Consider the following 24,184-nt stretch of genomic DNA (forward strand, 5'->3'; position numbering starts at 1 on the left):
AGAGGGCCTCCCCTTTGGGTTTCTGCGATCCCAGGTTGAAGCGCTGCCTTCCGCGAGAGTCTCTTCGGATTGATTTTTTAAAAAAAAGGGAGCGGGCCTGTGTCTGCAGTGAGTTGCCGCGAGCAGGTGAAAGACATATGTGACTGATGGATTGGCTGCCCATGAGAGGTGGGGTTGGGCGCAGGGTCTGGCTGTTATAAACTATTGCTTTGCACTTAAAAAAAACTCTGAAATTCACTGAAAAAAACAAAGGTTAAAGTGATGTTCTAGTTTGGTAAAAATGTCAGAAACAAAAACACTTAAATTCAACAAACTCAGTTATTTCAAGTGCCTATAACTTGCTTCCTCAATGTGCACTGCTTGTGTCCTCACATCCTACAGCACTCGTGACGTTCTGTGATGCCATTGATAGCATACTGATGACAACTGAACTGATGTCAGTGACAGCAGCACTGTGCATGGCGGTGGCGCGAGTTATAGTTACTTGAAGTATCCATTCCTTAACATCCCCACTCCTTGAAGATTTTCAAAAGTGCTTTTGTCAGTGACCACTTTAGGAAATGGGAATGTGCATACTTGCACTCTTTTTTTTTTGTCCATCTGGAAGGTATGTGTCTTTTGAAATCACCTTTCTCTGAAACCACTATCAAAGCTTGGTGTGTACCCCCATCAATAGGCTCTATTAAAACACATTTACTTCTGTTCTTCAAAAGCCTACTTGAGGTAGGAAACTACCAGCCATTGTGCCAGTTAGAGGGTTGTCACTCGTTCCAAACCACGCATATGAGCCATTTGCTAAAAAGGATGCTTGGATAGAAAAAATGCCTACTGGAGGGTGAGATGGATACAATATTTCTGTGCATACATCTTTCCTGACACTGAATTAACTTGACTTTCGAGTATGCTTCGTGTAGTGTTGTAATGAAGTCCTGCTGTTGCCTGCCCATAAAAACAATAGATAGTTGAGATGTCGTGGGCACCCGTGGCACAAGACTGATGCTCCGGTGACGCAAGTGATCCATCACAGTAAGAGCAAATTCATCTTCACTGCGCTGCATTAATAGCACACAGCGATGTGATTTACAGTTAAGCCAAAGCTTGATGTATTTACTCTCATCCACCACTCATCTGACCCTTTGACCCCTAAACAACCAGCCCGGGATCCCATCTGCACTGGTTCCACGTTTATTATTTCATTCATTCTCAGGATGTTTCACATGACTGAACCTTACAGGGATGGGTTTCAAATACTCTTTAATGACCATTTTAATATAAAGCAGGCTATAAACTTAATGTAAAAGATAGCACGCTAAAAAGGGTGCTCTGAACCCCATAAAAACTATGCTTGCTGTAGCTTGTACTGAAATAACTAGAGACATTTCTGAAAGATTCGCATGTGTGTCACTGAAATAATCACCACTGAACTTTAAACTTTACTGTATCACTTTGTGTCTAGGAAATTTGGGGTCCCAACTGGTTGAGTACAAGGAAGAAATGTACATAACATCAGACTGTGGAAATACTTGGAGACAGGTAAATATTCACTAATTACTGCACAACCTTCTCTATCATGTGTTTACGTAAAAGCGCACGAAGTGTCTGATTGGTTCACGCTAAATGCATCTTCCTCGTCAAGGCCTGCCTGGTGCTTCAATGCGGCTTATTTGTCTCTAATGATATGTTCAGTTTAGCGCTACACCACAGGCGACCGACCTCTCCAGCTAGTTTGTCGAATTACCTACGTTCAGTAACGTAATATGTTTGATAATGAGTTAATACGCCATGTGACTGGGTTTGTCGGTGTTGATAAACTGGGCACTTTGAATTAAAGATGAAACAAGCTGTGACAACTTGGTGTCAATAGCACTATGAGGTCGCCACTGTCAGAAGTCTGTGGGCGCGTGCCTGTGTGTGCACAAAGAACCAGCAGCACATTCGGTGTGGATGTCTAATACTCCACCCACAACGTTTCATTTCAAACAATAGCGTCTGCCCTCTAGGCACTGTGCAGTGCACAACATGTACAGACGCCGACTTTGTGCATTGTGCCCTTTCGTTTGTCATAGTCGTCATGTGAACTTGAAATGAAGATTGTGACACTTTCAAAACCTTGAATCACGGCTGTTTTCAAACAAAGGCAAATTGCCCTTTCCTCTGTAAAATTGTAGATACGTTTTTGAAAACCATTTACTTTCATAGAACATAAACTATTATGTTAAGAACAGGCTCCAGGCTCTGCTGGAATAAAGAACTTGGAACGGTTTCAATAAGAGTTTCGAAACTGGAGGAATCAGCTTGAACTGTTAAAAAGTGGGGATGATTGTAATAATGCCAACTGCTGGCCTGATTTAGAGTTTGATGGACGGGTTACTCTGTCTCAAATGTGACGGTTTTCCTGTTTGCTTTATTACATGCGCCGGTTGATATAATGCACTTGTAATAGGCGGAGGGATATCACCTTTGTGAGGACCAACCGTCCGCTCAACTCTAAAGCAGGCCCTTAGTTGTATGTAGCGCTTGATACAACAGATGCGCCATTTTTAATACTTTACATAACAGGTATTATTATCACCCAGCCCAGCTGTGCTTAGTTTTCGCACCTCAGAAGCATGAAGGGCTGAGTCGACTCTATCCAGATGTAAAACTGCAACCTGCAGCCTGCACACTCATCACAGCAGAGAACACATGATGCACAGGGTTGTAATGCTTTTCACACAAAATCTATTTTGTGTGTCATCTCCTTGTTAACAAGGCTCATATTCCTTTTGTGACCGGAAGTTGGAGGCTTCTGTTTTGGACTGTTCACTTGGAGCTGGTTTTGGATATCAATTGTTCAGTTCATAACCACACTACATGGCGGAGGTATTCTTGAAATGCAGTCTTTAGAGAGGACACGATGCTTTTCCGCAGGATCAACTCCACACACACACACCTTATAAAACAAAAAAACTAACACACAAAGCTAATTTCACTGTAGCAACATCAACAATTTGAAAGGACAAACCAGGATGACAGCAGATCTGTAATCAAAAGTGCTTTTGAAACGAAAGTTGCTTCATAGTTAGTAGAGCGTCTGTCATTACTAACATACCACTTCTAACTAACATCATCAGAGCAATGACATAATGATCCTTTAACCTGAAGTGTTAATTTCATCTTCTACCTACCCATTCTATTCCTAAATTGTTACCATCTCCTTAGCAAATCGCTGAAAGAATTTCTTTTGACTCCAGGCAAGACTTCATGCATTTTTGTTATGTGAGTAGAAATTGAGAGTACCAGCAGGGAACTTCTGTTCTCTGGGCTGTGCTGCCCGCAAGCACATCCCATCCCTCCCCTCTCCTTTTCCCGCCTTTTTATAATCTATGACCACTATTCTGTACTTCTCTCCATGGCCTAACAGTGCTAACTCTACAGCCAGTTCCCTCATTCTCTCTCTTTCTCCTTTCGCAGCTCCTGTTTTGAATCACTGTATGTGCTACTTTTTTCTTCGTTCCATAATCTTTTACTCCAACTCCTCTTCATACCTTTACCACTCACATCATTCCTGCTTCACGCTCTCCTACTTTTCACCTTTTTATGGAGTAGAGCCCACCCTGGCCACCTAAGGCAGCAGACACCCACAATGATTTATATTTTGCAATGATTGGTTATTTACTATGCACAAATCAATTGTAAAACATACGTATCAGAAATATGGTGATCTAAACTAATATCTAAGCAATCATAATAATGTTCTTCACAAGTACCTGCAGTCATATAATTACTTGTCTGTATCATGTAATTTACAGGCAAGTTATATTAGTTTTGCGGGAGTTGGAATATGATTCCAGAACACCCCACTCAGCATCTGCTATATGTGTCTAACTTTTCTCTTTTCTGCCTTTTTTTTTTATACCTTATTAGGCCTACCTTGTATGTAACATGCATGCATTACCAACATGTATTGCCAAGAAAGCTTTGCCACATACTACAATATTTTATTATCAGCAATGTGCAAGGAATAGGAATAGGCGTATTAACCCAAAAATAGTAAAATCTGTTATGGTATTCAGAATGGCCAACAAATAGGCAAATCGTCTCTGTTCTATGTAAATTCAGTTTATAAATATTCACATGGGATATCCAGAAAACCTGACTAGATTTTTCTATGTGGTGGCTCAATACACCTAGCCACAGTAACAACGCTTTCTAATGTATGAACAGGGCCACATGTTTGGCCTTAGAAAACACAACACATGGCTACATAAATGCATTCCTAAAGATAAGCCACCTATGAAGAGAAGTAATCAGGTATCCAACAGATGATTGGATGCCTGGTAAGAATGGCAGAAAAGGTTTTTCAGTGTATGACATCATTGTATGAAGGCTTCTGCATACCTTTAGTGACATTGCCTACAGCTCAAATGTGATTGTTAGGTAAATTTCTATGGCAAATAAATAAGCCATTTAAATCTCCCAAGCATTATATTCTTGTTCTGCAGCCCTTTTATTGCCAGGTAGACATGATAAACACTCAACAATTAAATGTTAAATTATTAAACCTGGTCCTTCAAGACATGGGTGCTCCTATCAGCAGCGATTTGGCCAGTCGTTGTACCTGGAAGCATAGGTCTGCCATTTTATTTCATCACACATTGTAAGAACTCGTGTCAGGCCTCAACAAATTCAAGAGCGGAACTATGAAGCGATCGGCCTCAACAAATTCAAGAGCAGAACTATGAAGCGATCTATAGTGATTACTGCCTCTTAGAAGAGCTGTGGCACCATGCACCAGAAACGCATTTTAAGGAGGAGTTATTGCCTGGGGCACATCATCTTGAGCATGTCTCTGAATAAAAGTCGAGGCAGTTTGATGCCACTAACCCCACACATTTTGCAAAGCAGAGCGGTGAGATCATTTCATAAAGTTGCTAGACAACCAAGAATGATATATTACTTAGCTGAGGGGGACGGTCCATGATAAACTGGCTGAGATTGTCTGTGAGGCACTATTAACTGGCAGCTGACTGAAGCGTGCAATAACTGATTGATGGAGGCAGTAATAGCACTTTCTGATTACGAGATGAGCACTACCGATATAGAGACTTTAAAACGGACTTCATAAAAAAAACCAATGCAAACAAATCTGAGATTTTCGACTCTGCCTGCTTGCTAAATAGCATCATATCTGCTGATGATGAAATCATGCATTAGAATTTGTCAAAGGAGCTCACGTGATTTCTCATCTAATTCTTTCAAGATATGTTCTATTGTGTTGCTTACTATTTCGAAAAAAACCTGTAAATGGTGCCAACACACACTGTCACAGGCTGGATACATTGTAAGTAACATTGTTTCAGTCACACTCACTGAGCAGGGCTTTTGAAACAAGTGACATTGGGCCAGATTTACGAAAATGCAATTTTGTATTTCTTAAATAGCGACTACATAAAAAAATGCAAAATGTAATGTACTAAGATACAGATTTCCTAATAGCGATTCCTACAAAGTAGGAATTGCTGTTAGGAAATCTTTATTAAGAAATCCCATTGCATTTGAGTCAACGGGCCAGTTTTGCATTTCCTAAATAGAGATTTCTTATTAGGAAATCACTATTTAGGAAATGCAAAAGCAGGAATGGCTATGAGCAAAAGATCCCTCTTGGTGCACCCCAAAAATAGGGGTGCACCTGTAAACCACACAAATGCCTAATTGGCACGTGTGTGCTCTATTGCAATTTAAAAAAACGACTTTGGGGTGCTTCTTTGAAATGGCACCTCGTACCATTTAACTTTAAGTCAATGGTAATTGCATCTCCTAAATGGCCAAGTCACATTTAGGAAGTGCATGGTACATCAGATTAGGAATAGCAAATAGGAAATCCCTTTTTGGGATTTCCTGTTCTGGGAACGCAAATTGCAATTTCAACAGGGTAGAAATCACAATATGCAATTCCTTAAAGTGCTTTGTACATAAGAAAAGCCCAGTTTGCAATTCTTAACGGCCCAAAATAGCAATTTGGACCATTAAGAAATGCAAACAGGCTTTGTATGTCTGGCCCATTGAGCCTAGAAATATATTGTAAACTTGGTATACCAAACTGCACAGCTCTTGACTGCATTGTTATTTGTCCCCTTAGTTCATATTTATTTTCCAGAATAAACAACCTGCTCCATTCTGTGCTATCAAATGTGATGCTGCTCTTGTATCACTGTTGCATGCATGAGGGACTTACTTCCATGGAGGTGATCCAGTATGAATGAAATCTCACATGGGTAAACTGATATTGCTTTTCAAGTAGGAAAGTGTAACAAGTGACCCTCAGGTTAATGTACTCTTAACACATGTTTTTCACTGAAACGTAGGAAGTCGTATACCCGCTGTTTGTTTTTATTCCACGATATTGTATCACATATGTTAGACCTGTCAGTTTTAGGGTGCTAATCCCCTCAACCTTTTGCCTTCCTTCTCCATTTTTCTAATCTCGTTTTGGCTGTCTACTTTACCACTGCTAAGCAGTTCTAAAGTGCTTGTGCTTTCTTCTCTAAACATGGTAATATTGGCTTATTCCCAATTGGCATATTTAATTTACTTATAAATCCCGAGTAAAGTGGTACTTTATGTACCTAGGGTCTGCAAATTAAAAGCTACTAGTGGGCCTGCAAAATTGGTTGTGCCACCCACGTAAGTAGCCCTTTCAGCATGTCAAAGGCTTGCCAGTGCAGATCCTGTATTTGGAGTTTTAAACTGCATTTCAACCTGGCAAAATAAACCTTTTGTCAGGCCTAAACCTTCCTTTTTAATACACATAAGCTGCCCCTAAGATAGGCCCTGGACAGCCAAGAGGGTATGGTGCAGTGTATTTTAAAATCAAGACGTACGTTGTAAGTTTTACATGTGCTGATAGTGGAAAACACTCAAATTCGTTTTTCACTACTGCAAGGCCTATCTTTCCCATAGGATCATATTGCAGTTGTAGCATTACATTTTAAAAGTGTACTTTCCAAATGTGAAGAGATAACTAGTTCATGTTTGGTTTGTCTGGAACCACAATTTAAAATCTAAACTTAAAGTGAAGTCAGATTTTAAATTGCAATTCTGAAAATGCCGCTTTTAGAAATTTGGCATTTTCTTGCCTTAACCATTTAGCGCATATTGCCTTTCTCTGGTCACCTGTCTGTGGGTAGCCGACAGTTGAGCTTTGTGTAGTCCTCCTATTCAGCCACACACAATAGGGAGCTTAGGTTTGGACAGGCCATTATTGACAGAATGGTTATGGAAGAGCTGAGCACAGTCCCACTTGCACCTGAATATCTGTGTCCTGCCTCCAAACAAAGGGCTGCATACACCATTTAGTTAGTCTGGAGCAAGGACAGGGAATGCAGCATGCCTGGGGACTTGAAAGGGACGCTTCTCCCCTACTTCAAAGGCACAACTTTGTATGAATACTGGACCTCAGACACTACCACTTCAGTATACTTCTGGACCTGTGGATACTTTGCCAGGAAGGAGGACTGCTGTGCTGTTGAAGGACTGTCACTCCAAAGTCTGCACACTGCTTTGCTGTGCTGATCTGCTACCTGCTGTCTGCTGCCTTCTTGCCTGGATGAAAAGGACTGGAGCTCCAGCTTTAGAACCCGGAACCCAGAGTGACTCCATGGGCTAGTTGGCTGGCCTTTTGATCAGTAGCCTCAGGGACATAACAGGCTTCCAACAACCTTGCATTTGCACCTGGACTTTGCCATTTGTGAGTCTACCCTGCAAAGTGGTGCCACCCCAGTCCTTGACTCTTGGAAGTGGGCTTAAGGTGCTTTGCCAGCCTCTGTGGATCCAGCAGAACGGATACATGTGCTTTGCTATGCCACGCAACCCCGAGCAGAACTGACACATCTCTGGAGCTGCGTGAATTGGACCGATCCCAAAGACTTGCATTGGTGCCGCAGCCTGCATCACCTTCAGAACTGCTGATTTGCGATGCATCACAGTGCAGGCCCGCACATCTCTATGGAGAGGACACATAGCCCAGACTTTGTGATGCATCCCGAACTCTGGACTTTGCATCGTCCACAGGATCCTCGGCATTGACACAACAGGGCAGCGCACCGCAGCCTTGTCACATCTCAGAACAGATACATCACTTTAGCCCTGCAACCCATTTCTGAGGATCCACACAATGCTCTACAGACCAGGATTTAAGATACTCTGTTCGGTGGGCCTAACTCGGTCTCCGTAGCTGGGCTGCGCTCCTTCGCAGTTGGCCTAAACCTTGATCTTGTCCTGCTCCAGCGCATCCAGATATCTACAGTTGGTGCTTTTTTTGGAGCTATTTTCTCTAAAAACTTTAAAATTCAAAATCTTCAGTTCTACTAGTAGGATTTTGGTTGTTTTGGCCTGGTTTTATTTGATAAAAATCACTCTACTTTTCTAATAATGTTGTGATGTTCTTTTGTGGGGTATTTTCACTGTGATACTGCTTGGAGTGTTGCACAAATACTTTCCACATTGTCTCTGAATTAAGCTTGATTGTTCCGTGCCAAGGTACATGAGGGTTGAGCACAGGTTAATTTAGGGTTTGCTTGTGAATTCACCCTGAGAAGATTTGTTGTTGCTGCTTGAGAAAGGTTTGACACCCCACCAATCAGTAGCCCAATTTCTTATAGCCTAGAATAACAAAGCAAATCAATGTATTAAAAAATAGACATTCAAGGTTATAATAATAATAATGTCTTCTCTACTTGTCACTTAATTCTCCACTTTAAATATATTTTGGAAAGTCAAGTAATTTGTCTCCAAACATCAGCTTATGAGTTCTTAAAATACACACATTTTGCCTTAAATATCTGCTTTTAATTTTGATAGGCATATAGTAATTCAGCCGCGCAAAATCATCTAATTTAATAGATAGTGCTGCGCACAGGAGAGCAACTTTTAGATAGTTGAGGAGCTATCAGTAGCTCGCATGCTACTCGTTGGAGAAGCCTGTGCTAGACAAAATACTGAGGCAGAATATGTCGGCAACCTGCAGAACACTGCAAAACCACACACTTACATCACATTTATCTCTGGAAAACCACTGAAGTCCACCACTACCAGTGAGTAATTGTCCTCTATCCTCCAAATGAAAACAGTACCCAGTTTTACAGTAAAGGAATGATTGCCACATATTGAGTTCATTTAGGGTTCACGATTGTCACTCAAATTTTAAAAGTTACAGATTTGCAATGTTAGTCCAGTGTACCCACATGATCTAATAACAAACATGTTTTAAAAGAAGCCAGCTGCAGCGATGTGAGTAAGTGTGAGTCATGACAGTCATTGTAGTTTTCCATACCAAAAGTGGCTTACCCACAAAATTGCAAAATATTGTTGAAAAAACATTTTTCCCCTCCATGCATGTGCGTGCGCCTAAACCCACTGTAGTTTCCTATTAGAAATTAATGACAAGACCAATAAAATGGCACACAGCTTGTGGCGATTGAAATTATCATATGGGAAACGGTGTGGCCAAAAGTGGGCCATGTTGACAACTGTTGTGCCTGAAATGTGTTCTGAGGAATTCCAATAACCAAAATTGCCCCACACACCATTCATTTCTGAAAAGTAGACATTATGGGTACTCCAAAGAGACGACATTTTCCTAAGAACATTTTGAGAGTTTAATATTTACTGCAGTTCTCAGAATTCCGATCCCTCTAAAAACAAGAATATGCATAGGGACTGGAGTTTACTTCTACCCACGTATAATCAAGACCTAAGCATTGTTAGATCTCCATTTTTTTTAAATACATTTATCAATATTTTGCCAAGGTTTTCAGTATCATCTGTTGATAAAAACAAATGTTAACCTTAAGGTCCATTTAATTTGATGTATGTATAATTAACATTGTTCCACTGCTCCTCGGGGCTCTAAATTGTTTCATTTATTTCTGAATTTACCCTAGCTTGGCGCGTAAACCAATTGGTTCCTTGGGCTATTCATTGTTTTGCAGACAGCTTCATTTAGTCTGCCTGATGATTAATCATGTATTTAAAGAATAACAATTACATACTGAGATTAATGCCTTACAAGGAAGTCGGATAAACGAAATTTCAAGATGAATTGCCTTTTTCAAGAGGAACTGAGGAGTCATATGTTCCCAGTTGCTGTGTTAAATTACTGTGAGAGTTACTTCATCTGGGTATTGGTGACAATGTTTCCTGAAGTGAAGTATGAACCTTTTATTCCTGGAGTTTTTCTATTTAAAGTATATATTAGTATGTTAGACAAGTTTAGTGAAGAATGCAGCTTTGATGCTTAAAATGCTTTCTAGATAACTAAAGGTTGTTTTGAAGCAGCTTTGCACTTGAATGTGTCGATTTTATTAAGAGATGCCCTTACACACATACACTTAGAGGCCTCATTACGAGTGTGGCGGTCTTACGACCACCACACTCGCGGTCTGGACCACTGTGGATGTGGCAGCCTGAGTGCTACATAAAAACCCTGGTGATCCAACCACATGCCCCGCCAGGATTTTGGATCCCGGTGGTCTTGCGGTGGTGGAGATCCTAATCCACCAGGGCAGCACTGCAAGCAGCGCTGCCATGCGGATTACGACTTCGTTCTTTGCCAGTCTTTTCATGGTGGTAGCAGCATCATGGAAAGGCCGTCAGAGAACAGGCGCAGGGGCCCCCGTGCCCAGCAGCTTCGCAACGTTCACTGTCTGCTTTGCAGACAGTGAACACTGCGAGGGTGCTGGTGCACCCTGCTGGCTACAGCATTGCCGCCTACTAGATTACGAGCCGCAGACAATGCTGTAGCTTGTTTCCCACTAGGCCAGTGGGCGTAAACTCTTAGGCCTAGCGAAAAACTCTTAATGACTCCGGTGGGGTGGTCACTGCATAGGGGGCAGCCACCCTGTCAGGAGTCTGACAGATGGAGTTTTCCGGCCACCAAACTCAAAATGAGGCCCTAGACACTGCAGCCCTGTTCACAAGCATAGAAGTTAGACTTTTCATCCTTGGTGTGGTCTCCCTTAAATTTTTGCCTCTGTTTCCCAGGTTGTTAATTTGTGCTGGACTCTGATTTTGCTGTTTTTGTTACTCTGGGCACTTTACCACTGCAAACCAGTGCTAAAGTGCAAGTGCTCCTTTACAAAATGTGTATGTAATTGGCTTATCCATGATTGGCATATTTGATTTATTAGTAAGTCCCTACTACAGTGCACTAGAGGTGCCCAGGGCCTGTAAATCAAATGCTATGGGGGGCATGCAGCACTGGTTGTGCCACCCACATAAGTAGCTCTGTAATCATATCTCAGACCTGCCACTGCTTTGTCTGTGTGTACAGTTTGAAACTGTAAATTCAGCTTAGCAAGTGTACCCACTTGCCAGGCCAAACCTTCCCTTTTCTTACATGTAAGGCACCCCTAAAGTACGCCCTAGGTAGCTCCAAGGGCAGGGTGCAGTGTAGGTAGGACATATCGTAATGTGCTTTATATGTCCTAACAGTGAAATACTGCTAAATTCGTTTTTCACTCTTGCAAGGACTGTCCCTCTCATAGGTTAACATGGGGACTACCTTTAAATATGATTAAAGTGTAGATTCCCTTTGGGAGCAAATAGATATGTGGAGTTTGGGGTCTCTGAGCTCACATTAAAATACATCTTTCAGTAAGGTTGAGTTTAATATTGGGTGTTTGAAAATGCCAATTTTAGAAAGTGAGCATTTTCTTGCTTAAACCATTTCTGTGACTGATTTGTGTATGTGGATTCCCTGTCTGGGTCAGTTTGACAGTTGGGCTGGTTGCACCTCACACTAGACAGTGCAACAAAGGGAGCTGGGGTGTAGTCTGCATTTCCTGATGAGCCTTCTGTGCTAGGAGGGAGGGGTGGAGTGGTCACCTGAAAGGGCTGTGCCTGCCCTCACGCAATGCAGTTTCCAACCCCATGGTGAGTATCCGGGGCCTGGCCTGGGCAAGGCAGGATTTCACATTCAAGAGAGACTTTGCTTTGAAGTAGGCCTATTTCAAAGGAGAAATTGGGTATACGAAGGGCCCCCAAAACAACAGACTTTCGAACACTTCTGGAAACCAAGAGGAACCTCTGCCGGGAGAAGAGCTGAAGAGCTGAGGAAGAAGAGCTGTCATGCCTGTGACTGTGCTTTGTGGAGCTATCCTGCAGTTGCGGCTTCTGCCAAAGTAAGAGGGCAAAGACTGGACTTTGTGTGCCTTTCATCTTGTGAAGATCTACAAGGGCTTGATCTAGAGCTTGCCTCCTGTTGTTTGAAATCTCAGGGACAGCAAAGTCTTCTCTCTGCTATTACCTGGAGTCTCTGGAGAGACTCCTACTCTGCCAAGTGGTACCCATCCAGTTCCTGGGACCCTGAAAGGAGAAGCTGGCAACCTAAGAGGAAGAAATCCACAAACAGAACGTCGTGCTGGGAAAAGATCGACGCTACTCTGATCTGCGGCTGAAAAATCAATGCACCTCCAGCTTCGCAGCTGAAAGTCGATGCTCGGCTGCAACGGGACCGGAAGATCAATGCACGGAGCTGGAGAAACAATGCCCAGCATTGCTGACAGAGGCTGGTGAGATTGCAACCCGCGCTGCATGGTTTTCGGATCATCATGCGGCTGGATTTCTGACGCAAACACCGCTGGCTGTGTAAAAACAACGCAAGGCCTGTCCGGACCTCAGAGTGTTGACCGGATCGACGCATCGCTCTCCTGCAGAGCGAAGGAACGACGCGCCCGACCCGACGAAAGGAGAAACGATGCAAGGTGTCGCTCGTGAGTGAAATTGACGCATTGCAAGCCCTTTTTGATGTACACTCGCCCGTGCTGGGTTATTTTTGATGCACCCAAGGTATATTTTCACGCTAACAGTGTTAGTGTGTGTTTAAAACTACATGAAGACTCTTTTTGCTTTTTAATTGATAACTTGACTTGTGTATTGTGGATGGTTGTCATTTTGGTCTTGTTGTGTTTAGATAAATATTTCCTATTTTTCTAAATCGGTGTTGTGTCATTTTGTAGTGTTTTCATTAAGTTACTGTGTGTGTTGGTATAAATACTTTACACCTAGCACTCTGAAGTTAATCCTACTGCTCGTGCCAAGCTACCAAGGGGGTAAGCAGGGCTTGGGTGAGGGTGATTCTCTTTTACCCTGACTAGAGTGAGGGTCCTTGCTTGAACAGGGGGTAACCTGACTGTCAGCCAAAAAAAACATTTCTAACAATGTGCAAAAAATGTACGTTTTATTTGAGGGTTGAGTACCCACTAAAATAATTATCAGAATCCTTTTGGAGGTGACCCAAATAAACCTGAGCTCAACACCCTAGCAGCTATGGCATAAAGCAGATAGGCTAAACCTAGAGGCAGTATGTAAAGTAGATATGCTGTGCTGCTGAAGGACTGCCACTCTGCTGGACTGCACTATGCTTTGCTGAGTTCATCTGCCACCAGCTGCCCTCTTGCCTGGATGAAAAGGACTGGCCCTCCATCCCTAGAACCCCGAACCCTTCCTTATCTGAAGCCTCAGGGACATAACACTCTTCCAACAATCTTGCATCTGCACCTGGACTTTGCCATCTGTGAGTCTACCTGCCAAGTGGTGCTACCCCAGTCCTTGACTCTTGAAAGTGGGCTTTAGATGCTTTGCCAGCCTCTGAGGATGCAGCAGAACTGACACATCTCCTCTGCTATGTCACGCAGCCCTGAGCAGAACTGACACATCTCTGGAGCTGCGTAAATTGGACCAATCACAAAGACTCGTAATAAAGTCAATACAGAATGCAAGAAAAATCCCAAACCAATTTAGAAAAATAGGGTACATTTTCATAAACGAAATGACATTGAAACAGCAAATAACCAATAAGGGAAACTAGAGTTATGAATTTGTCAAATTTGCATGTGAAAATAGCAACAAAAAGCATTAGAAAATTGGAATGTTGGGAGCTCCATTGAAAACAATGGAATGCTCCGGGCTTCTAATGGCTGCTCCAACATTCCAATGTTGTTCACAGCTGTTGCTGTGAACAAAGGCCTCACGAAGCCCAAAGGGAGTTTAACCCCATTGAGCTCTCTGATGCCTTTGTTTTAGTGATTAGAACCTTCTGCCCTGTAGGAGCAGAGGGTTCTAATAGCCTTAGAGCCCACCGTAGCAGGCTATACTGGTCATTAAAGGCCCGCTTTCTTGTTAAAGGCCTGAGCTGAATGGCCGGTATAGCCCACTATGGTGGGCGCTAAGGCTATATTAGAACAATGGAATGTTGAGAGCTCCATTGAAGATAATGGAGTAGCTCAGGGCTTATAATGGCTAGTATAAGACTGGAGCTCCAACATTCCAATGTCTGTCCACATGGTTCTCCCTTTTTAATATAGAACATTCTACCCTTAGTGGAGGGAATGATCTAATAGGCTTGTAGCCCTTATGTCTCGGACTATACCGGTTGTTAAAGGCCCTCTCCCTTGTAATAGGCCCTTGCCTGAGGGTCAGGCCTATAACTCAGGTTCAGGGCCTTTAACTACCGGTATAGTCCTCAGTAGCAGGCCATGAGGCTATATTGGAACATTGGAATGTTGGGAGCTCCATTGGAAAGCTCCGGGCTTCGAATTGCTGGTAAAAGCCTGGAGGCTCAACATTCCAATGTTCTTTACTCACAGCAACAGATGTGAATAAAGGCCTCATGCAGCCCGATAGGGATTCCATTCTCCCTGGGCTCATGATGCCTTTGTTTTATTTATTAGAACATTCTGCCCTCTCGTGGCAGAATCTTCTAATAGGTTTATAGCCCTTCGTAGATTGCCAGTACCGGCCATCAAAGTCCCACTTCCTTGTTAAAGGTGCTGGAGTGGACCTTTATTGGCAAATATAGCCCGCTACGGCAGGCTCTAAAGGTATATTAAGCTCCAGCTGTGGTGGTTGTCCTTGACCGATACCTAGGTGCAAGGTAAAGCCAACAGTGGTGGAGCACAGTTGGGTACATAAAGAAGATTTGAGGTACTCAGAAGTCTTAGCTTCGGACTTAGTTTCTGAAATTAAAGTAAAAAAATTGTCAATTGGGCAAGGCACCAGACTGTGGATGAAGAGGGCTCCACGTTGTCACATGGCTGCTTGACAGGGTCTGTTGAAACTGTTGACTTTTGGTAGGAATATTTTGAGTGGGAACAATTTTAACTTTACACCCAACAAAGGTCCCTCACAGGTTGAATCTGATTTCTCCCTTTGGACTTCTTTGAGTGTGGGTTTCTTCAGTAGGTCAAGGCTGCAAGCTGTAGTTGAACAGGCTATATGAAGATGAATACCATTGTCTGGAGGCTCCAGTGAAAAAAAACAATTGCTGATGTGGAAAAGCTTTGAGCAGGTACTACAACAATCTTTGGCCCAGCGGCAACACACCTTTGTCAGAATAGCTTCACAGGTTGGTCCTAGTCCTCTGGAGGTCTTCAGAGCCAAAGACTTTCTAAGTACAAGTTTCAGGAAAATGTAGTAGGCGTGCAACTGGGTCTAGGGCAGGTCCAGTTGGACCTGGCCAGCTGAGTAATTGAAAAAAAGGATTCTTGTATCTTGTCCCTGTAGATTGAACAGGAGGTCAGCATTATTACCCTTGAAGTCCACTTCTTTGTCCTGGGTACAAGTGTGAGAGAACAGGTACAGTCTTCAAGGCTCTTCTCAGCCACAGACAGCAGGTCCAATCCCCTTTAGTTCTTCTTTAGGTCCAGGAAGTGTTCTGAGGAGGGGACTCTCAATGCCACATTTATACCTGCCACCAGCCTGTGTGTGGGGGTGACTTGTGGCTCTTCCCCAACCTTTGGTATAAAAGTTCCCAAATGTAACTGTACACGCTTGCAGCATTTCCTGTGTGCCTTATTGCAAATATTCCCACTGTGCCCCTTTCTACCTAAAACAAAGATGGCTGAACATGTCATCATCTGTGTGGAAATCCAGTGCTCACTGCAGAGGTGTGGACAGGGAATGAGCAATCCCTCCTTTGTGGTTACTCTAAACCAGTTGTGGGGGCAGGTCCTCTTATACTAGTATTAATGTTTGCCTGACTGGGTAACAGAAAAGAGCCCTGTTCAGGTGTCAGATAACTTTTGACTGTGACAGGGTATGCCTCTGTTAGGTTAATCGAGTGCCTAAGCGCAGCACAGATGGTCATCCTATCAGACAAACAGAAAACACCTCCCCACTCCCAAGCCTTTGTCCTCCTCTAGGAGCAGTTTCAACACCTCATTGAGGAAGTAATTCAGCTGACAGGTGACAGGGAGAAGGTAACCTTTTAAAATGTTCCTTTTGTAAAACATTTATTAAACATCTGACTTCGCCAGGGAATTGGGCTTGAAATAAACACTTCAAAAAGCCCAAGAATGAACGTTGTAGTAGTTTCCTAGCTGGAGATAGCATTATTGAATTGAATATCGTATCCCAGTGCTTTCCAATAAAACAGACAACCCTGCTACAGTGAAAATAGTTTTTAGGGCCTTTTCACTTTAAGGACATGATTGACATTAAACAATTACATGTTCCAATTTTAAATACCATGCAATCTACCTTATGGGCATTAAAGCCTGCTTAGGGGTTACTTATTAATATTCCAAAGGAAGGTTTAATCATATTGTAAAAGGTCGATTTTTAAATTTTAAAACTGCACATCCAGGCTACAAATAGTAGGCCTGAAGTCATGTTTGTACCATCCCTGCAGTGGATAGCACAATGGGTGCTGTAGTCCACCAGTGACATTAAACTTTCAAGCCCTTGGTACACTTTAGCTACCATATGCTAGGGATTTGTAGGTAAGTTAAAAATGCCAATTTCTTGTTGAAAGGGGGAGCACATGCACTTTACCTCTGGTTAGCAGAGGTACAGTGCACGGAGTTCTACAGTCAATCACGGCAAAAATGTCAGGCAAACAGTCAAGACAGAAGCAAGGGGATACACCACACAACACATGGTCATTTCTAGAAGTATGTAGCGCATCATTTAGCCTTGTACATATGCCACTACGTTTTGCTATTCACTTATGTTTCTTATATAACATTTGTAAAATACTGATGACTAATGTATTTTGATACATGATATATATTCTCATACATTGGTGGCTTTTGACTCATTCCCTACCAAGGTATGGATAAGTAGTGTAAGCAATGCAGTTGCATTTTTAGTTTTTCAGTTTCAGCTATGATTGGTCCTCTTAAAATAATTTTAACATGAATGTTCTGTTCATACCTTATTGACAAATGTGAGTAACTGGGATACTTGTCCACACTTTCTACACTAATCATGGTTAGATCAGAAAAGGGAAGGGGCATGACTATTTGTAATGAAAACACAACATTTTATGTGTCTTTATCTACCTACTCTTCTGACAATCTCTTCATGACACCCACGTTTGCAAATCCTGCCAGATCTGATGTAATGTAGACATGTATTTCACATAGTGCATACTCATCACATTTGTTTATTTTTATGAATTTTGCATAATCTATCAAAACATATGTTCTAGATTCCAGATTTTTCCAGGCATACACCATATCTATGAGAGAAGAACACTTGGTGAATAGAGGTATACTCAGTAGCTGTTTGTTACAGTGTTCAATTGAAGATAATGTGCTTAAAAGCTTGACCTGTCAAGCAGGTCAGTATACAAAAGATTTTTAAATGCTTTGTCATAGCTTTACGAAGCTGAAGGTGGAAGCAACATACTTTTCATTAGATGTCCGGAATCAGCATCGTTGTATGCAGGAGGCATGCTGCTCCACGTACAGTCCCACAGTGTTACAGGGAGTACCTCTCCTTTCCCCAGGAGCCCAACCCAAAAGGGACCAGCCACAGAGGGGGAAAAAAGAAAAGACTTATGTATAGAAATCCAGGGGCACCATGGTCTAGTCGTGAGATGGTTAGTTTCACTTTGTCAGTAGTTTAAGAAGGAATTTGAGGTATAGCGGTGACATAAAGCTAGTACCTACACCTGTGGCTGTATGGACCTTTGTTGGTTACTTAAAGAACTGAAAGAACTGAAAGGGAGAAAACATCAACAATACATTTCTCACATGAGAAGCCAATGTGACTCCACAATAAGGACCAGGAATCACCAAATATAGTTAAAGAGGTTTTATTTTAAGCTATTAATCAATTTAGGTTATAGCATATCAAGAATAAGCTCAGAAGCTACAACAATACAGTTGATAAGCTGAAATAGCTCAGTAGGTGTACTCATAATAAAATGAGATCCAGAATAGTGACAACCACAACAATAATGATGCAAATTAAGGCAAGTATTTGTTCCATAAAGAAACTTCTCTTCTATCTTAAAAAGATTGATCAAACATAGGGTCACCTAAGCAAGAGTTTATTTAGGGAGCATAGAAGGTGTCAGCATAGCATAGACCTCTGTGAAAGTATAAGAAAAGGAAATAAGTGTTCAGCTTAAAACTTCACACTTACAAAAATAGAAGAAGCCCTCTACTAACTGTATGAACAGCAGTTAAAACAGCAGAAAATTCAGAAACATCCTTAGATTTTCCCACACCACAAAGAACCAATCAATTAATTACTTGAGAGCAGCATTTACAATATCCCTTAGATTTCCCATTGCATAACAACTGTGACTTTAACTGCAATCCTGAACATCTTGCGGTCCTGGTATGTGATAAACAGAAGGCTTTTCTAACTATTAAGTCTCCACGTGCATTGCCAAGTTCTTCCCTTTAGGGAACTAGAACTAGAGTACATGATTATGCATACACAAGTGTACATTTCAGAATAAATGCAAAACATGAATGAGAAACAACATAATGACATGTTTGACTAAACATTACAGTTTTCGTATATGAGTTTCTAACCACTACAATGATCACATTTCATTCATACGTTTAATACTTCATACACGTCAATGAAATTAAGGCACACAGTGAGCATAATGCTAGATACAACTTTATAATTGCATAATTGCGACAAATGAATGGTGGAGTCCAAAATGCTCTGCTCCAGCGGTAAGGCACATTTTCACTGATTAGTTCCTTCTTAGGCAATAGTTGTCTCAATCATGAATGATCGAATGAGGTGGGCAGAGAGACCTGTTCAATAGATGCCTATTGCTATGAGGTTGATGTCTAGCAGTGATTAAAGGAACAAGCAGTGAAAACTACAGTGAAACTAGCCTGTTTGGTAATGCCTAGTGGTATGTGAAGTTGCAATTTATCTGTTGTACCAATTCTATGTAAATATTTGCAACCTTGTCAAGGTTGAAAAACTTTTCTTTTTGCCACGTTTGCATGCATATCTTGACAATTGCAATGATTTATGTTGAGAAATCTCCTAATTTATCTCTAACAACATGGTTCTACATAGAATATTATTTGCATGCGAAAGTATTCTGCTATGCAGTGACATGGTGCAGTGCTGTCCGAGGATTTTGTTCCTGATGTGCTTAGCCATACCACCCTATTTCTCTGTAATTTATTATTACTGGGCAGGTACACTTGGCGGTGGAGTAGCTGTCAGTAACTCACAATTTCCAACTACTATCCTTTTTAATTCAGCTTTTCCTATTGTGAATGTTTTTAGCTTCCAAATGGGAGTCTCAGGCAAAAAACACTATGACTATATGGACTCTGTTGGCCTTGTGGCCTCGCAGCTTCTGTTGGGACCAACCATGCCAATTTAATTTTCTTCTGCTTCTTCAAAGCCTCCTCTTTTATCATGGTAGGAGATTTAAACTTCTGGGTTGATGTCCCCAAATTTGTGTAATCCAGAATCCTTCTTGACAACTGACATTACTTAGGCCTTTCACAAGTAGTTTGTGGCCTCACACACACACAATGAAGGAAAACACAAGACCTTCTCTGTTTTCATGGTCATATCATGCATATGGTCTGACCACACCGCCATTCACTTCACTATTCCTACCCCCATCAGTAGTTTTGCTCCTTCCCGCTACATTCACATAGGAGCTGTAATACTCACTTTTCAGGCTTTTCTTGCCAGCCGTCCCCCAATAAAAGCCTGAAAGGCAGCTTCCACACTTTGAATCATTGCTAAGGAAAGCTTGCTCTGTCTTCTCATACCTTCTTATTGCTGCTTCAAATATAACCATAGAATCAATCCATATCATCAATGAATTATCTCAACCTGAATGCCTTGCGTCACAAGTACAGCACAACACATACCATGTCCTTCTTGCTGCTTTTGATAACATATGCCACTTTCTAGACCAAAGTCAGCCTGCTGTCATGGTGCTTCGCAACCTTTCCTCTGCTTTCAGTACTGCCCTTCATCCCTGTCTTTTGACTTGGTGGAATGAGACAGGGGCTCTTCTCTTACTCTCCTCTTTTCTTCAGGACAGGCAACAAGTGGTGGACCTTCCACCCTACGATTCCACATTCCTTCCACTAACTCATGGTGTCACAAAATGCTCAGCTTTTAATTCTTCTCTGTTCCGTCTTTATGTAGCCCCTTTAGCTCACTAGTTTATAGACTCGAAGTGGACTTCAATTGCTACACAATCACCTTGCTTGTTCAAGTTTAGCTTTGCCTGGCCAACAACCATTTTTGGATGCTATTAATCCACTTAAATTACATTCAGGCAAGATGGAGATTTTAATCTTCATCAACAGTACTATACCCTCAACCGGCCTTTGGTGTCATCCCAGTTGGTAGTTGCTGACTACTTATTGCCTGTTATGCAAACTGCTACATAAGGCAACAATGAAGGACCTCCACTTCTGTCCGTCTTAGACAAGTTTTTGTACAGTACCACGGCGTGGCTTAGTGTCTTTGTTTCTGTTTCCACAGTAAACCTCCAGGTTGTCTTTGGCCTGCCTCTCTTCTGTTTGCTTTCTGGGGTCCAGTGGAGAGCTGTTCTTGTGATGATGTCTTGTTCTCTTCTGATGGTTTATCCTTTCCATCTCCATCTTTTTCTCATAATGATGGTGTCTTCAAAGCTATACTCACTATCTCTCACCTTGCAGGTAAAATTATCATAGAAGTTCTTGTGAGGAGAACTATATGCTGCATTATGCCATAGGCTCTCAGTATGCATGAGAGGCTGTCACGGTAGATACTGTCAAATGCTTTCTCAAAATCAATTACGGAGTGCCTCTGCCACTATATGTACTTTTCCATGATGTTGCATAGAGTAAGAATCTGATCAATACACCGTCTGCCCTTGCGGAACCCAGCCTGTAGCTACTAGATGGTGATCACTGCTGACATCCGCTTCCCTACTCAGTCTGACATCTTGCATTGTGCACCTGCAGGTGCTGCTTATTATCTGGTGGTCAGTCTGGTTTCTGGCTCTGCCACTAGGTGAACACCAAACTAGTTTGTGAAGATCACAATGGGGAAGAGAGACCAGATTAACTGTGGCACAAAATTGGCACAAAATTCCATCAGTCTTTCTTTACTGTTGGTCATTGTTCAACAACCTTCCTTTCTCATGGCTCATTCATGGATCATGTCGTCATTTCCCACATTAACATTCAAGTCTCCCATCACATTTTTCAGGTCGTGGTTTGGCATGGCTTCAACTCAACTGGCATTTATTGGTGGATTATATCCTTGCCTGCTTTCGCTGCATCATTTGTTGGAGCATAGAACTGAATAATGTTGGTGATGATGCATCTGCCTTTTAATCTGGCTGTCATTAGCCTTCTGTTGACTGACTTCCACTTAATTAGGCATTTCTCTGTCCCCTTTCTCAGGAGATGCTACTTCCTTCATGATGTTGGTCCCTTCCCTAGTACAGTACCATCTCTCCCGTGGTAGGTTGCATTTTGACAGATCCGGTCCACCTACTTTCACTGGCCCCTAGAATGGGAAGGCTGCAGCACCTCATCTGAGGTGTTGCTTGAGTCAGCTTTCGTGCATACTTTCCAGAGTCTGATTTTGGCCTTGCACTTGGCACTCAGAATTCCCATCATCCTAGCAGTAGTTTACTTGCGGTTCTGACTTACGTCAATCATGCATGTCTCAGTCAGAGACTCTGAAAGTAAAGTCCCTCGTGGTCACGTTGAAGTGGTTAAGGGGCTTGTGCGTCTCAGTGACCTGGTGAACTATGCTGGAGGGAATTTAGTGCCCTGGCAAGGTCACCCAATCCAGACAGGTCAAAGGGTAGAGGCCAGGCAAAGTGTAATCCACTGGTCCTGCAGGTTAGGGGTCAGGCACAAGGCTAACAAGCTTTTCCCATTACAGAAACAGCAGCGTTCTCTGCACGATGCCAGAAATAGTGGCATCATTTTTTATGGCAAGCTCTCTTTTCAACTCAGATTGCTAAACTCACCTTCATTTGCTTTTTTCCATCTCAAAACTTTGAAAAATATCCTGCACTGTCTCCCTCTCAAAAGCCATTATCTGCAGTACTAGCTTAGATTTCACAACCCCTGAACTATTCCAATTCAGTCTCGCTAAGGCAGCCACCTCAGAACCTCAACACCTGGAAAATATGGCTGCCTGTTTGAAGTTTCAGAACCCATCTTCCATCTATCAGGCTTTTATTCTCACAGCTTTTTTTCTGGGAGCTGTCAAAACCTAGAAGTTTGTATTTACCAGGTCACTCATCGTTTTCGTGGTAGAGCAGAGCACCTAGATACCTAGGTTTGGTCGCTGCATACTAAGAATGTTCATTCATTAATTCATGCATAGAAAAGCTCAGTGAGAAAAAAAAATATGCAAATGTTTGCTTTTGCACATAAAAAAGCTTTGAAAACGATAACACTGCACACAAAAATTCAGCATACATTTTCCACTTTGACTCGGTTTGATATGGGGCGAAAATTATCCCACTATGAGATGAAAAAGAGTGTTTTCTGCCAAAGGTAAAGGTAAATCAGGAAGATTTGCCAACAATAAAAATTGCAAACTTGTCAGGGAAAAGCAGACCTTTGCAAATCCCTAGCAATGATCCACAGTACAGGATACAATGATAAGAATATTTCACTGAGAATAGATAACCTGTGTTCTCCTTCGGCAGCTTGTCCTGAGCTGCAAAACAAACCGAATGCAGTCACAGCGCTTAACAAACCAACCTCACAACAGTACGATAAACTAAGTACTACTATTGCAGAACTAGCGCAAATAAAACAAAACAAATGCTATAAGTAAATTGAGACAATCGCAGAACCTACAAGGTGTTAATGACAGAAAAAATACATCTTCGATGCAAGGGTTGTTGCTCCCAGGATGAAAAGAAGTAAAATATAGTTAAAATGTCATTAATGAACATTATTGGCATGACTCTAACAATAAAACCTGTGGCAAGCCAAATAAAATGTAATAAAATCTTGAACAGAAAACAATAGTGTTATAAATTTGGGACCATAATGATGAGGCACGCCTCATCCTCGACGTACCCCACAACAGCCACATCTCCGCACACCTGAGACACCTGCATTGGCTCCCAGTCAGCAAAAGGATCACCTTTCGACTTCTCACCCACGCACACAAAGCCCTCCACAACAAGGGACCGGAATACCTCAACCGACGCCTCAGCTTCTACGTCCCTACCCGCCTCCTCCGTTCCTCTGGTCTCGCACTCGCTGCCGTCCCTCGCATCCGCCGCTCCACGGCGGGTGGGAGATCTTTTTCCTTCCTGGCGGCCAAGACCTGGAACTCCCTCCCCACCAGCCTCAGGACCACCCAGGACCACCCCGCTTTCCGGAGACTCCTAAAAACCTGGCTATTCGAGCAGCAGTAACCCCCCCTTTCCCCTAGCGCCTTGAGACCCGCACGGGTGAGTAGCGCGCTTTATAAATGTTAATGATTTGATTTGATAATTACGGCAAAGTGGTGCAGTGCAGCAAGTCACCTTGCTGCGCCACAAGGAAAGGGAAGGAATGCCCAATATTTATCCCAATACAGTGCATACCTGTCCTTTCTCCAGAGCTGGAGCACAATGGGCTGTCTAGCGCCAACAAAGGCACCCTTGAAGCATGGTCCAAGGGTGACTTGGTTATGTGTAGGATTGCTTTTCGCAGGATGGAGCACCTTCCTGCACAAAAACTATCTTCTGAGGCTTTTTCCTCTTTCTCTGTGTGCTGCAGAGTGCAGCAGAGATAGAAAGAAGAAAAAACGAAGAGAAATAAAGATATTTCTCCTTGTTACGCCTCAACTGGGGAGGCATGGGTTTTTGACGTATTCCCAGGTCTTCCGCATATGGTAGATCTGGGAATGCATCTAAATCCATGGCTGTTGCGTGGGAACACCAACGCAATATCAATGG

The 24,184-nt window shown here is 42.4% G+C and overlaps 1 protein-coding gene across 7 annotated transcripts in view; it reads left to right on the plus strand.

Annotated features, from left to right (window-relative positions):
- The window catches only part of SORCS2 (sortilin related VPS10 domain containing receptor 2), a 1,939,515-nt gene that overhangs the window by 1,679,399 nt on the left and 235,932 nt on the right, over nucleotides 1–24,184 (plus strand). For all 7 annotated transcript variants that reach the window (XM_069203288.1, XM_069203250.1, XM_069203258.1 and 4 more), the window contains exon 12: nucleotides 1,457–1,533. In XM_069203288.1, the coding sequence (XP_069059389.1) occupies nucleotides 1,457–1,533 (77 nt within the window). The remainder of the gene's footprint in view (nucleotides 1–1,456; nucleotides 1,534–24,184) is intronic.

This window comes from Pleurodeles waltl, chromosome 1_2 (genome assembly GCF_031143425.1).
Source record: "Pleurodeles waltl isolate 20211129_DDA chromosome 1_2, aPleWal1.hap1.20221129, whole genome shotgun sequence".
In the NCBI taxonomy this organism is placed as follows: Eukaryota; Metazoa; Chordata; class Amphibia; order Caudata; family Salamandridae; genus Pleurodeles; species Pleurodeles waltl.